Below are 16,268 nucleotides of genomic sequence, written 5' to 3'. Positions count from 1 at the left end.
CAGAAAATGTCAAGCCATGGTATGTTTTCATTTAAAGAATACTCCTTTTTTTTGTATTCAAAAGCAGATGTCAGCTGTAGTTCATCACTAAGAAGTCAGGTCTGATAAGTGGTTTCTGTGACAGTGACAGTTAAAATGCAAAATCACTCAGAATTCCACTAGGAAGTGTTTTACCTATTTAATTGCTAATTTACAAAAGTGTGTTAACAAGTGAGATTAGCAGTTTGGAAAAACTGAAAATCTCTTTTTCTTATGTATATCGTAAGGAATATATCCTGCTCTTAAGAAGTGGGCCAAATTTATTGCAATCTAAATATTAAAAATTTTCATATTTTTCTAAATATTAAAATTTCCTTTGTGTTTTCTTATATGTAGCTATTTTGTAAGTATTTAAGAAACATACCGATTTAATTAACATTTCAACAGGAACTCTTCAGCTATGAAGGAGTGGATATACTTATCCCATTAATTCAGATGGATCCAAAGAAGTTACATAGTGGATTAGGCCACAATTGTCTCCTCTTCTGTGCACTCGATTGCTTGTGGTTAGTAAAGTATTATTGCAGCAGTAACCTTTAAAACTTTCAAGTCATGTATTTTTAAGGTCTACAATACTGTGGCCTTTATCTGCACATACAGGCCTTTCTTCTATTTAAAATGTATAAAAATCTTTCATACACTTTGACTAATTAAAAAATATACAAAATAAACAATATTGTGCATGTATTCTCATGTAAATAGAGGTTCAGTATGAAAACCTAAGTCTCTACACTTCAGTCTAACTCCACACGTAGAGTGACCTTCTGACATGCAGAGTTACCTAAGATTTTCTAAAAGAGAGGTATGGTTAGAGTATGTAAATAACTTAGAGAAGTAAACAGAAGACAAAAATAGACCAATATTAGCTAAAAACTGTGTAAGCATAAGAAGTGTTTGTAAATTGGCTATATTGGGCTAGAAATACTTTAAAGATCGCTATCAGAGAATGCCAATACATAGGAGGCTAACCGAAACTGAATTTGTTTTAAGGCAGGGGTTGATAAATAAACTGAAAGCTGAATGATATGTTTGTGTAGGATAAAAGTCCAGTGCAGGTGATCCTGTCAGTTTCTGTGGTAATGGCTGTAAGTGAGAAAGTAAGGAAGCAGTAGCAACATGAATGCTGGTTTTATGATCATTTTAACCTGGTAAACACTGTTGCCAGTAAACCAGTCTTTCTTGTGTGACCCCCTTGATTCTGCTGGCAGAAATATTCATGCAGCTCTGCAATAAGGGACATCATGTAGCTGAATTTTAGCTTTTTTTACTGAGTTAGTTTTAGTTAAAATCCATATTCTAATCCAATCCATTGTGAAAACGTCAAATTTCTCGGGCTGCTACAAAGAAGGTGTGCCACCTGCAAGAGAAGAAGGAGCAGCCAAGTAAGGTATATTTAGTTCTACAGTGTAAATGAAAAGGCATGTGAAACATGATTTTTCTACTCCCTGAAGTTAAGAAGCGTATTGCTTACCAAATATATTTATGCAATTCAGTAAAATAAATTGGATGTTTGTAGAATGTTCTAAAGCATAAAAATGTTTCTACACAGTGAAATTATTTCTGTTTAAGGTCCTGTGTTGTTGGATGTTACATTGCAGAGGATTATTTTCTTGAAAAGCAGGGCATTTTTCTCCTTCTGGATTTGTTGGCGGTAGGTATTTTTATTATTGTTGTTATAGAATGTAAGAGTAGTAAAACAACATGGAAAATTGCATTATTTTTATTACAGTATCTCCTAAGACTATTATACGACTAACAAATAGACTGGTGTGTAATTCCCCAAGATAGGAATGTAATCACAAACCAGGATATCTGCTTAGAAACAACTGGATGAATTTTGCATGTATCGTTTTTAAAAATATGTATTTGACAGAGAGAGTTTTAGGTTTACCAAACATATACTCTTTTAAAAAAGAAAACTCAAACTATGCTTTTGTTTTGGATGATATCTCTGTTCTTACTTTATATTGAAGCTAGTAAGAGCAGAGTTAGTGTACCCTTTGAGGCTTTGAAAGTTTGGATGTTTAAAGTCACTTTGTACATATATTTTGTATGTATAGCTACTTCTGTGGGTCTTGGACATGGAGCTGGCACAGGCATTTCACCCCTCACAAAATAAGCATGCACCTTCCTTGTTTCATTCCCTCCTCATTCTTGCCAGTTGTACTTCCAGCCTCTGATACCCTTGCAGTGCAAGGCTGCAGAACCTTCCCTACCTTCAGTTGCTGCTAAAAGATCTGGCCACAAAATAGAACCGGTGCTGTGTGGTACCGCTCAGCCACTGCCTTCAGAGTCTGTTTCTTACAAAATTAAACCTTGGTAGTAGTATATTCTCCAGCGTATGAGCCCAGAGGCATGTGTACAAAACCTGTTATGTAATTGTACACAGAGGTATGTGCATCTTGTGTGATCCTACACTCATTCCCATCATACTTCTTGATTTATGGAACTTTACATGGCAGTATTCCAGAAACTTGAAAGATTTACAAGTTTATACACCAGTTTTGTGCAAATAGTTTTGATGAAAAGCTTGCAGTTACTTGATTACTCTTGACTGCAGTTACACTATTTCTCTTTTTTTTTTTTTAAGGTAGAAATTACTGTCTTTTGAACAGTTTAAAACATTTTTTTCCTTTTCCTTCCACCAAGTTAAAGCAAAAGAACCTGTACAGTATAATTCTTGGAATCTTGGTTGAATTTTGTGACAACCCTAAAACCACCTCCCATATCAGTACCTGGCGAGGGGAGAAAGATCAAACAGCAGCTAACCTTCTAATAGAATTATGGAGACAGGAAGAGTTGGAGCTGGGAGTCAAACGTGATCAATATGGAAGGATTGTTGGTAAGTTTTATGGTGCATGTGAAACTGTGAGCAGTCCACTGAATAAAGTAAAACAAAACCAGTATTTTATTTTGCAGTCTGAATCCTGATGAAAATACATTTTTTGTAGATTTATGCAGTAATTCTTACCAAACCCAAAATACCTTCTATTTCGTTAGAGTCTGGCCACTAGATGGCATTTTCTACATCAGTTCGGAATGAAGCAGGTAATGAACAGAATCATGACTCATATCCTGAACAGTTTTTCTAATACTGGACAGTTAAACTACTTAATTTCTTCCACAAAAGGCATTGTGTTTTGTTATGTGTTGTGAAAAGAAGTAAGAAGAGTGATATGTTCTCAGAAATCTTTAGTCATTCTGATTAATATATGCTGACCCAAATTTTGTTCAAATTCCTGGCCAAACTATCAAAATTATTTACATAGTGTCTACAAAGATGGAACTGTCTTCCTTTGGAGGAGGCATCATAGAAAAGAATATGTCCATAGCTGGCTGCTAAAGATCCTCATGCTTCAGTACATAGAATTTCCTCTAAGTTTAATAGCTTTGGGAACATAATACCTCCTCATTCTTTTACTCTGGTTCTGTGTTTTGAAATTAATAGACATGAAGAGACCTATTGCTAGCAGCCTCCAGAAACAACAAGAGGTCATCCCCATGCCTGCCAGCTGTCCCAGCTTTGCAATCATGGAAATTTCAGAAAACATACGGGCAAAAATTTATTCATTGTTGTGCAAGCTAGGTAAGACAAGTAAATTGCCTTGTCAGTGTCATATTTGTCATTAAACTGAACTAGTTCACTGGCAATCAATAAAGTCAGTATTAAAAAAAAAAAAGGTCAAAAGAAACTTTGAGATGCATCATCAACACTCTTCACTCTGTGATTAATAGATCCTTTCTCATCCTGTTCTTAAAAGTCCTTATTGATGGGGATTTCAGAATTTCCCCAGTACATTGCTGTTCCTACCACTATGAAGAGTTTTCCTAGAATTAAACCTAAGATTTGCTTGAAATTTTCTGTAATTTGTTTTCCCACACACTGTCTCTTTTGCATATTTTAATACTTTTAATTTTATTTCCCTAGATTAAGAAATACTGCTTTCTGTAGATGTTACTCACTGATCTCATTTTCTAGCATAACCTCTAATTGTTCTTATTGTTTTCTCTTGAGTCTTTCCATTTGGTTCACATTCTTCTTGATCTGTTGTGTCCCAAAACTGAACACAGTACTCCAGCAGAAGCCTCACAGCCAAACAGAATTACATTATTCTACTCATCTTGTAAACAAACATTCTGACATTAATATAACAATTGCTATATTCATAGTGGCATGATATTTTTTGCTCCTTAGACTTAGGAACTTGTACAGTCATCTACTGTCCTAGATTTGTACAGATGACTATTCCTACATTTAGAATTTTTTATTTATGCTTACTGAATTAAATTCTGTGGGTTTAGGTAATTTTTCAGATTGGCAAGATTAATTTGCATTCTAATCTTTTCCTTTGAAATGCTTCAGTCCTTCCTAATTCTATGTTGTTTGCACACTGAATATGAATACTCATTACACCCTTGTCTAAAAACTTAAACTGAAGTCAAAGTAAACTCTTAAATGATAAACTTGTCCACATCCATAAGATGTCTTATCTGGCTGTAGACAGAAGCTAGGTGTTAGTTTTTACTAATTCATGTTGGATATAAATGTTTTCACTGTTGCCATTTAGCTGCATAAACATTATTTGTTTAATTATTTGTTGCAGTCTTTTTTTCAGGAATGGAACTGAACCCATACTCTCTGGCTTGTCCTTTTCCCCTTTTAAAAATAGGCATTATGTTTGTTTTTTCACATCCATCCTCCACAGGTTCAAAGATGATCAGTAATTGTTCTGAGATTGCTTCAACCAGTTCCCTGGGTAACCTAGAGAACGAAGCAGTTGGAAAACATCCTTAAGTTTCTCTAATAAACTATAGCTAGTTCTCCCTCTGTTGTAACCCAGGTTCTCACAAGTTTTTATTAGTGTTAATTATGTTAAATGTTGGATCACAGCTAAATTCTTTATTAAAACAAAAAGGCATGAGATTTTGTTCCAGCTTTCTCCTATATTCCCACATACCTCATGTTAGTTATATACATTGTAGTGTCTTCTGGGAAGTACTGAAATGACATGAAAGTGGATAATAAAAAAAGGAAAGATTAATATAGCGTTTTCTCAGCATTTTCCTCTTACTGTAGTTGTGCTCCATAACAGCCTGTAACATGGTGACCTAGAAAACCAGTGTTAATTGTTCATTATATATGGTATTTCTTAACTTCAAAACATGATGTAATTATACTCTTAATAGATAGATGCTACATTCCAAGTTACCACAGAGATGGTATGATGAAGTCTAGAATGAGATTTGATAAACTATATAGAGATTTATTTAAAAAAAAAAAAAAAGTGTAATTAACATTCAGCATGCAAAAAATGAGGTATAGTCTCAGCAACCATACTTCTCTACCTTCTTCTTTTAGACATATTGTAAACATATTTTTTAAAAGATGGAGTCATGATGCACAAGGCATTATGGTCAAGGCTCAAGTCTATGAGATGGAGGACATCCTCATTACACAGCTTTGAAACAAAGTACTAGACACCTTGTAATATAGTTCTCCTCTTGGCTACTTCACAGCTAAAGCAAATTCCATTTGTGCTGAATTTCTTCTTTAGAGACTGTGAGCTGTAGACTCAATTGTTTGTCTGCTTTAACAGCAGACCAAACCCTTACCACAAAAGCACAGCAAATGCAGTACCATCCTGGCATTCCAAGTGATTGGAAGGTCACTGGAGCCACTCATAAGTAAAGAGTTAGTATAGAGTGAATTTATTATGAAGAAAACATATTTTTTTATACCAAAAGCCTGCTCAGGATTAGAAGCGTGACTGACTGGTGTATGTGTGATGAAGATCTTGCATGTGATTATATGACAAATAAGATGGTGTCTTTTTAAATGTTATGTTTTAAGATAAATTCATGCTGCTAATACTGACATGATTAATATTCTTTTAGGTTTTGAAAATTTACCTGGCTTATCTGCTAAGGATTTTGTCACACTTGCTATCATAGAGCATTACATTGACTTTAAAGTGAGTATTGTGGAAGAAAATATTATTGCTGTATCTGCATTTGCAAAATAGCAAGTATATCTCAGGATACAATAAACAAATAAGCCTTCAAAAGTCACCTGTAGTTTCAGAGAGGGTGTAAGCCAGTATTTACCATCAGAAGAAACAATACCACCTCCATTGTTGCCGCACTACCCAGACTCTTCCTTTGTACTGCTACAAATGTTTGTGACTGCATAGAAAATAAGACTAGAAATTAATGATAGTTAAAAGTAACTCGGAAAAAAAAAATTGGTTTTACTCTTTGCCAGCTCAAGAAACAGGAATGTGCCAGAATTGGAGTAAGAAATTGGGAAAGGGATGGAGAGTAGGACTGTCTCTTTGTGAAGTAAGATCAGTTATGGGGGCAGTTTCCTATTAAAAATTACATGAAATACACATTCTGTTAAAGGTTTTTCTGTGCTTTCTCATCTTTGTCCCCAAATGCAGTATCCATCCATACTGTCAAAAGTTAAGAATGATGTGCCTATAGGAAACAAGAACAGGATAACAAGATTTGTGGGAGTGATCCTGCTCAAAATATGCTTCATTTATGTCAATTTTCTGCTTAGGAACAAAATCTGTGAGAGTTTGAATTGTTCAGGAACTAGCAAAACTCAATCTTCAGTTGATAATTCCAGCTTCTATTTATGTCTTGTGTTGCAGTTTGCTCTGATAATGCGTGGTATTTGAGATTTTAGGAAGAAGCCAGTAGAACACAACACTTCAGTCTTGTAATTTGGTATCTTGTAGCTATCTGTATTTCTTCTGAATTTCTATAGTTATCAGCGTTCCTTTTACTTCTCTGTGGAGTTAAGCTTGAGTTTGGGAAGGCTTAGGGAGTATTTACCGTGAATGAATTTGACATAGCATTACTGAAGTCTAACCTTGCATAAAAATTCTGGGAATTGAAACGACAATAAGGAGAGAGATGGTTGCTCTATTATATTTTGAATAATTTGAAACTGAAAGAAGAGATAAATTTTTCACACACAGGTTGGAGAAGTTTGGCGGGAACTGTGTGCAGAACTAAAAGAAGAATTCAGGCCTGTTACACCAGATGAGGAGGCCTTGAAATTTATTTCAGAGGTGTCAGAAGATACTGGAAGAATGGTTGCTACTCTGCAGACTGAAGTGCTTGAAAGTCAACACCACAAAGAAATCCAAGAAGAGGAAAAAACATATACAAAAGTAAGACAAGGAGTATTTAAACAAGTAAAGCCCATGTAAGCTTTTTTGTCAATTCATACAAAGATTTGCTTATTATATAATGTTGAGAATCCTATATGTGTACACTGCTTGAGGATATTTTAATCTGTCTCAGCAGTAATATTTTAACTTTAAATTATTAGGTTAGCCTCAGTTCTCCCCATTTGTATATTTTTTTTGCCAGTATTTAGAGAGTAGCATGAAAAATGAAGCAATATTATCAGTGATGCACCAGCAGTGGTGTAGTAGGAAGTGATCTTTATGTTTCTGTAGAGTTGCAGCTCTTAATCTGTAGCACATAACAATTTAAAGTAGTTATTACAACTACATCTGCTTCTTAATATGAAACATATGCCTCTGTTATAAGCTCCCTTGGCTGAATATTCACAGAGCTTCATTACTTTGGAAAGTAGGTCTTTGTACTTCCCAGCATGTTGAAAGTGAGCAGGTATAGTCGTTTTCCAGCTTTGGTTACAGAATCACAGAATCATCTAGGTTGGAAAACACCTTGCAGATCATCTAGTCCAACCATTAACCTAACATTGACAGTTCCCAACTACACTATATCCCACAGTGCTATGTCAACCCGTTACAAGGTTATAAGGCAAGCATGTGGCATTTTTGCTCATCTGCTGTCTCATCCTCTCATGCTTTTTGAGGAGTAAGATCAGTTGGTCTAGTTGTCTAAAATCTCATGCTACTGTTTTTTGAGGGGCTGTCATACATTATGATGCCTGCACTTTTGCCATCAGAACTGATTCCTTCTCTGTTACTCAGCATTTGAGGGTGAGAATATAGAGAAAGTATTCCTGAGAAAGCTCTTCCAACATCTGTGTTGGAAGAGGGGAAAATTAGTTTGCACAGAGAAGGTATGGAAGAGGGGAAAATTAGTTTGCACAGAGAAGGTAAACCTGTTTTGTTGTTTTGGGTTTTTTTTAAAGATGATAAGTAAAGTTTTTTAAGGACAAGTACATTACTACAACATTATCATCCAATCTCAGGGGAGAGGGATGAGCTAAGGGTAGCCAAAGGGACACAGGTGAACATACTATTCAAACAGCACAAGCAAAGAATTTGGAAGAGCTTGTGAGAAGAGAATTGTGTTGCATCTTGAAAATCTCATTTGTATTACAGATCCAAGCTATCCATAAGCAGAGAGAAATAATAAATAAATCTTGGGAAAATTTCTTGACTCGGACATCAAACTATGAGGCATTGAAGGTAAGAAATCTGAGTGATAGAGCAAAATTTACATTCACAGTGTAGTTATAATAATTGTGAAGTTCCAAACACATTTCTTAATGAATTATGAGGATATTCAAAGTAGAAGTTGTAGTAAATTTTATATTCACACAGACATAGAAGAATGAACCATAAAATGTACTGGCACAGCTAGGCCATCTTTTATTCTTCTGCTTTTCTGTTTACAATCACAAATTTGGGATCAACATTGTTTATGCACTTGCAGTTGGGCGGGGCAGTGTGTATATGTATATTTGTTCTGAAACTGTTGAAACCAAAGGTCTGGTCATTCTTACTTTATTTTTTGTAATATCTCATTCCCCATTTTTAGTACAGCAAGCATCTTTCAAGATGGGAAATATTTTATGATGAAAGGTTTCTTTTAGTAATATTTGTCCTTTTCCAAAAGAACAGAAAAAATATTAGAGTTCTGGTTAGGGGATCAGGCTAAGCTGGAGAATGAACTAAATCAGGCTTAAAATAAATGCTTTGGCAACTGAATTTAATTTTACTTAATTTTCTAAAGGAGATGCAAAGAGAACAATTTTATTCATGGTCAAGCACCTCCCTGTACTATGGTAAAGATCTTATGCTAGAAGTAGAAGTCAGAAAGGGACAGAAAAAGGATTTGGAGAGCTACAGGCTGGTTAGTTTTAACTGAGTCCTTGGGAAGCTGTTTTAGGCACATGAGGAACAAGAAGGTGATTAGTAATGGTTGTCATTAATTTACTGAGGACAAATTATACCTTGCCGACATGGTTGTCTTTTGTAATAAAATTATTTGCTCTGGAAAAGGAGAAAGATGGATGTTATTTCCCTTGGCTTTAGCAAGGTTTTCACGCAGTCGTGTATAGTCTCCTTGTAGCCAAAATGGGGAGATATGGACTGGACTATATATGGTGGACTATGAGTCGAATGAAAAACTGGATGGACTGATGGGCTCAAAGGCAGTGATCAGTGACTAAAGTTTAACTAGCGGTCAGTTTTGAGTGATATTGCTCAGACTAAATTATAGGGTTGATCCTATTTAACATTTTCACTAATGTCTTGGATACTGGATCAGTATGCATCCTTGTCAGGTTCATGCATGACACTGAGCCGGAGGAAGCATACCTCCCATATGCTGGGAGGTAGGGTTGCTGTTCAGAAGGACTTTGACAAGCTGGAGGAGGGCTGGGCTGACCAAAAGTTCAGGAAAAGAAAATGTGAAGACATGCATCTGGGATGTACTGAGGTTGTCATGCATCAGTACAGCCTTGGGACTGACTGGCGACGTAGATGCGTACAGTGTATGGGGTGACAAGCTGAACATGAGGCAACAGTGTGCTCTTGTGGTGATGAAGGCTAACAGCATATACGGCCACAGAATAAGCCCGCAGGTCATAGCAAATGATTATTCCCTTCTCATCCTTGCAAAGCCATGTCCATTTATTCTGTTTTCAGGTCCCAAAGAGAGTCACAAACCAGAGCGATTAAAGGGCAATAGAATTATCATCTCATTTATTTTGTTAGTATATTTTCTAACAAGTGCAAATGACACAATTCATTCTGATTAAAACAATTTTGCCTTTTTTCTAACTATCTTTAGAAAGCAAAAAGGCTTCAGGAAAAATCAGTAGAGGCTTCCAGATCTAAACTGAAGACTCAAAACGGAGCAGTCCATTCTACTGATATTAAAGGCCTCAGTACAACAGTAAGTAAACCCCAGTGACACTGTTTTATTTTCATTAACATGTAAGTGATTTGAGGTTTATTCTGGCTGTATATGTGCTGCTTACTCTTTCTTAATAATGTTTGTTGACAAGCTCCAAGTATGTTACAAAGATTCTGTATCTCCTGCAAAGCACCATTTATCCTTCTAACATATCCTCAAACAACAGGTAGTTGATCAAGATGAGATTCAGATCTGCAGATTACTCATAAAAGGTGTGGGTAAGATAGTCCCTATGCTACTTGACATGTACCTCTTGTGGGACAGACTTTTATGAAAACCTTGCTGAGGGCAAAACCTTTTATCATTGAGTTAATCTAATATATCAGTAGAGGTATCCTTTGTCAGTAAAAGTGTTCCTGACTGCAGATAAGCCACTCGTTGCATCTGCAGAAAAGTGTTGGGGGTTTTTTTTCCTCATTTCTATCAGTTAATTTGTGTGAGAAAATAAAAGCTCTTGTTAAGATCTTACTCAGGTGTAACAGCATATTTAGATGTTGAGTCTGGACAAGCTGGGGTAGGATGTGGAAGAATCTCCATTCCAGTCAGTAACAATTTTTGAGCTAGCTGAACAATTTCTGTTGTAAGCATCACAGCTAAGAAGGATTTCAGGGGGAGGGATAGCTTCTTGGTTGCTTGTAAGTTACTTTTACATGTAAGGAGAAACAAGGAAGAAAAAACAAGAGGTGCGGTTTTCAAACTTGTACAAAGACAAGAGTTTCTATTATTGTGGTCTCTCTGCCATGAATGAGTGATGATGACTTAAGGTGGCTGCATCCTGAAAAAGTGAGGCAAGGAGGAGCTTAATAGGAAGCATGGTTTCAAGAGTGCTGGATTTTTATCAAATTATCTTTGCCCTAAACTTCTGAAAGCTCTGGAGGGACACATCTGTGAATGCAAGATGAAGTGGGCTGGAAAAATGGTTTAGTTATGTGCACATACCAGTGAAACTGTTAATCAGCAATATTTTACAGAAAGTATCTGAAAAATTTAGATATAAACATTAGTATTCTCAAAATTCTTGGTAGAGAAAAATAAACTGTTAGATTTTATTTTAAAGACATAGACCTCAAGCCAAGATTATTATTTCTTTGGAGGGAGAGAATTTGACAAGAAAATACCTTCATGGTTCTATAATCAATATTTCAATGACTGTAGAAAAAAAAAAACAGGGAAAAGGTTAGTCCATTTTGCAGAACAAGTGTATTAAGAAAACAAACACATCAGCAACATCAGACAAAATTCCTTGGGTACATTGCTTAGAATTACAGATGACAAATATGGCTGGCAATTTTTTCCATGGAACAATTTCTTCCCTCCTCTCTGCCAAACACCCTTAGTAAGGAGATATGAAAATTAAGCTAAGATGGTTGTTGCAAACCAGTCAAGGTAAAGTAATCAAACATGTGAGCCACATGCACTCAAAACATGCATTGTTTATTTTAGTAGGTCATGGTTAGAAGATAGAGGTGTCACTCAGGGATTTTTATTCAAAGACCCAAACCTGTTCAGTATAAAGAGTAGTAATGAGACTGGAAAGTGTATGTCCTTTTCAGTCTTGGAGTTTTCCTGTAGCAGTAGTTACAAACAATTTATTCTGAGAGAAACAGGGTCTGTTCCATTTTCTTTTCTTTGAGGTATTAATGTATATTGAAATTCTGAGGACAACAACTGTGGCTGATAATATATACAAATGCAAATAACATTGCACAACAAACTTGTAATAAAGGCTTGATTTTCTTTTCTTCTATTCATAAGAGCAGACATGAAGGCAGAAAAGCAGAGTACATAAAGGTACCTGCTGAAAAACCACTCTGGCTTTTCCTTTGTATTGATGGGAACACTTTGTGAATTTAGTATAAAGGATAGCTTTGAGTGGACCTCTGAAACCTCAGTATGCATCTCCACCAGCTGAATAATATTTTTGAAAGACGGTTCATGATTTAACTCTCATCTCATTTTAAATGCTAACATGAATGTCAAGCAATGTATTTATTTTGTTTTTCAGATTGGATCTGGTCGCTTAGTAACTGTCCAAAGTACACCTCCTCAATTAGTTGGAGGGCCTCTGGCTGTTACAGACCCCTCTGTTTGTGAAGGAGCCTTAAAAAAGATCAAAAGAGTTAAAATGTTGGACACAGTCAAGAAAGATTCAGTACCTGTAGAATAGATAGTGTTCCGAACAGCGCTTTTAATATTTTAGTTAACCATATGTATATTTTAGATACAAGATAAAACCTGCTTGTAATGCTTTGATGAATTGCATAGTTTCTTTTGAGTGAAATTATATTTTGTCTTAACTAATACAAGCATGGGGATGATTTATTAATAAAGTACCCCATACAGTATGGTACAAAGGTATGTTGAGTCTAATAATTTTGTGTGCTAGTGTCAGAATACTCTGATCCACTATCAGTAGGTCCACTATTTAGATTTCCATCTCTTGTTGACACATTTCACACATTGAAGTTTAATGATCTTTTGCTGAGCAGGGTGGAGCCTTCACACAAACACGTTCAGTTCTTAATTTTTCCTGGATAATGTACCCACGTGGGTTTTGTCCAAGTCCATTTTGTTTCTTGAATTGCCGCCTTTAGCATCAGGACTTCTCTCAGCTTTCATCTAAAGACCCACTAAGAAGCTCATCTGGGCCAACGGTTTCTCCAGGCCTGCTGGAGACATGTTGAAATGTCCCGTTCCTCATGGGTTTCTCACAGCTCATTAACTAATCTTACTATTCGAAGTATTTCTTGGTTTATTGCCCATATTGTCTCCAACAAGAAATCATCCTCTTCCACTCTAGCACCTGTAGAATACCAACACAAATTTGTGAGCAGCAGACCTTTTTGTAGATGATTCAGTTTATAAGCTATTGTCTCCTTTCCTAACTTGGGCAAAGCCAGACTTTGCCATATTACAATACAGCAAGATTCCCTGAGGCTGTTACTTCATTTTGAAACCAGTTGCTATCCAGTGCTATGGCATAAATTGCTGTGACATTGCAATGGGTTTTGTGACGTACAAGCTCTGGCGTGTAGTCTGACATTTTTGCCTGTAAGCAAAAATTTTGCGAAAAGTACAAGCTTTCATTTTGTTAAATGCCAACTTGAGAAATGGAAATAAATGTGAGATAATCAGGTAGAATTTAGTTTCAAATTCCCTTTTTTTACATCCTGAAAGAGGGATGGGAGTGGGATGTGTATAAGCATTTCTTAAAAATTTGTTTGTTCCTACAACAAGACATAGCAGTACTGTCATTAAAAATAAAGGCAGAGATTTTTGTTTCAAAATTGTCTACTTAAATTCTAGAAAAATAAGAACCCTAAGAAAAGAATAAAACAAAACAGCCATATGAAGTGGTACTGAAACTTTAGATAAATCTCCATGTGTAGTTTTCAAAGATCAGAAGCATTTTCTTCTGGACAGGTCTGTTAAACATTACATTGTAGAGTAAGACAGTCATATAGTACTTAAAGCTGTGCTAATTTAATTTAATTTGTTTATGCAGGTCCTTTGCTAACTGATAATTTTAAAGTATAATCTGTTTTCATGATGATATTTTTTCTCAAAATTATCTGCATAAAGTTTGTTTTATTAAACAAGCCTGTATGTGTATTTCTTGCCTGCCTGCATGAAAGGTAAGCTAAAGTATATAGAGATTATCTAATTAAAGTCCTCTGTGTCAAGTAAAGTCTTTCTCATTTAATTGTGTTTGTATTTCTCTGACAGCTCTTCAGCAGCTATGTGGCTTTATTGTAATAAATAATACTATTATACTGCTTTAGAGAATGTGAAAATATGTCTACACACTGGGGCCACAGAAAGTATGCTCCATTGTCTTTTCACAATTAAAATCAAACAGTAAATATTTGACTAGGAGAAAAAAGACTGTGACATTTAGAGGTTTTTTACATGCTTGCATATATGTGAATGTGTGGGTGACTCATTACTACTGGCAGCAAGGCACTGGCCCATTTTTAAAAAAAAAAAACATACAGGCCTCACGTAAGTCCTTCCAATTTCTGAGCAAAAGCTACAAAAGTACAGTGTAGCCAAGGTATGGATATAAAATATTTTTTAACTGGAAGTCATTTTATGTTTATACTTATGCAAAAACAAAACGGGGCACAAAGTGAGCCCCACAGCATTCCTCCCCCAACTGGCTGTGCTGCTACAGACACCCTGATGTTGCAGGCAAGTAGCTGCAAATGCTCTTGTTAATTCTAACAAAAACTGCTTATACTTCATAAATGAATACTACCACAGGGCTTCACAGCAGCATAGACAGCATTTGATTTTCCAGCCAGCCATGGACTATGGTCTGGCTATTGCAGGGCAACCCAAGAAAACTGGTCTTGCTGTTCCTGCTGTAACCCAGGGATGGAAAGAGAGGGAGGGCTGAGTACTGGTGGAGGAAAAGATTATCCCATTAACTGTTAATCGCTCTCGTAGACACCCCAGGAGCAGCCAGCTGGCTTTCCATGGCTCTTGTCATAGACAAAGCAGGTATGTCCACCTGGAATTTGTTTTCTGCTGCTGTGTATGGACCTGCATTCCTGTTGTTAATAATTACCTGCCCCTGTGGCAGACACTGTGGGGTGACTGTAGCAAAAGATCATTCAAACATTCTAGAGCCAGTTATGGTAGATCCTAAGCACCTTTGTCTCCTACAGAAAGATAACAAAAACAAAGGCTCGCAGTCTGAGGAAGGATGGAGCTTTTAAAACTGCATAGGATACCTTGCTCTGGCATTCAATTAAAAGATCACTATGTCGAAAACACTACCTTTAAAGTGTTATAGTTTTACACTGCTGTAGGTGATGAATAAAACTACTGGTAGTTGGGAGCAAGGGAAATTTATTTGGTTAATGACAGTTAAGACACTTCATTTGTTGCAAATGCAATACAGTAGCCAGCTTTATAAACTGGACATTGCTGGAACAGATTAGACGATGGCTGTCAAATAGCTGCTCATCATAATATATTAATTCCTGAAACTGCTGGGTTTGGGTGTGTCATAACTCATTCTATTTGCTCAAAAGAAAAGGTGTATTTAAAATATTTTTCGTATCAGAAACATAGTGATATTTCATGGGTAAGAGAAATTTCTCACTACTTTTGTACTCTCTCCAGAATACTATAGGAGACATATTTTACAAGATGCCATTCAATATTGTTTTTACCTAAATAAACATTTACACATCTTTTGGAATTGTTGGGTATTTTACAAGCTATGTATGAGTTAGGCATTATGTAGGATGGATTTCTTGTTACTTATGAAGATTTATATGCTGTCACTGTGTAAGTGTTGTTTCCTACAATAATTAAACCCAGTTGGGATCCCATAAAAGGCTAGGACACAACAGGGACTGAACAAGCTGCATTGCCCAAGGAGTAAAGCAGAGAACAGTCAGCATTTCTGAGTATTCCCTTTTCTTCTCAGGCCTTCTGTGATCAGGAGAAATGGATTAACTAGATGGTTAATCTCCCTGAATTAGTTTATTCATGCTGGATAATTTCTTATAAAGGGAGCAGTAGTCAAGCCAGTCTCTCACTCTGTCAAATGACTCATGGGGCTCTTCTCAATTGTGATGTTGCTTGCTATGACAGGGATGGACTGTATCCTGAGTGCCATCACACAACACATGTGGGACAACCAGATGCTCAGGCCCAGTCAGCGTGGGTTTATGAAAGGCAGGTCCTGCTTGACAAACCTGATCTCCTTCTACGGCAGGGCGACCTGCTTGTTGAATGAGAGAAGAGCTGTGGATGTTGTTTACCTTGACTTTAGCAAGGCCTTTGACACCGTTTCCCACAGCATTCTCCTGGAGAAACTGGCTGCTTGCAGATTGGATGGGCACACGCTTTGCTGGGTAAAAAACTGTCTGGATGGCCGGGCCCAGAGAGCTGTGGTGAACGGAGTTAAATCCAGTTGGTGGCCGGTCACGAGTGGTGTCCCCCAGGGCTCGGTGTTGGGGCCACTCCTGTTTAACATCTTTATTGATGATCTAGACGAGGGGATCGAGTGCACCCTCAGTCAGTTTGCAGATGACACCAGGTTGGGTGGGGGATGTTGA

At 36.5% G+C, this 16,268-nt stretch overlaps 1 protein-coding gene across 1 annotated transcript in view; it reads left to right on the top strand.

The window, feature by feature from the left end:
* The window catches only part of CFAP69 (cilia and flagella associated protein 69), a 28,147-nt gene extending 14,275 nt beyond the window's left edge, over positions 1-13,872 (top strand). The window contains exons 13-21 of the mRNA XM_026842379.1: positions 427-545; positions 1,609-1,690; positions 2,689-2,881; positions 3,488-3,625; positions 5,935-6,011; positions 7,026-7,220; positions 8,373-8,459; positions 10,069-10,173; positions 12,200-13,872. Coding sequence (XP_026698180.1) covers positions 427-545; positions 1,609-1,690; positions 2,689-2,881; positions 3,488-3,625; positions 5,935-6,011; positions 7,026-7,220; positions 8,373-8,459; positions 10,069-10,173; positions 12,200-12,361 — 1,158 coding nt within the window. The 3' untranslated portion in view covers positions 12,362-13,872. The remainder of the gene's footprint in view (positions 1-426; positions 546-1,608; positions 1,691-2,688; positions 2,882-3,487; positions 3,626-5,934; positions 6,012-7,025; positions 7,221-8,372; positions 8,460-10,068; positions 10,174-12,199) is intronic.
* Positions 13,873-16,268: the final 2,396 nt, after the last annotated feature.

Source organism: Athene cunicularia, assembly GCF_003259725.1.
Source record: "Athene cunicularia isolate RWA chromosome 2 unlocalized genomic scaffold, athCun1 chr2_part1, whole genome shotgun sequence".
NCBI classification, from domain to species: Eukaryota; Metazoa; Chordata; class Aves; order Strigiformes; family Strigidae; genus Athene; species Athene cunicularia.
The sequence above is the reverse complement of the archived record's forward strand: the minus strand, read 5'-3'. Positions and strand labels throughout refer to the sequence as shown.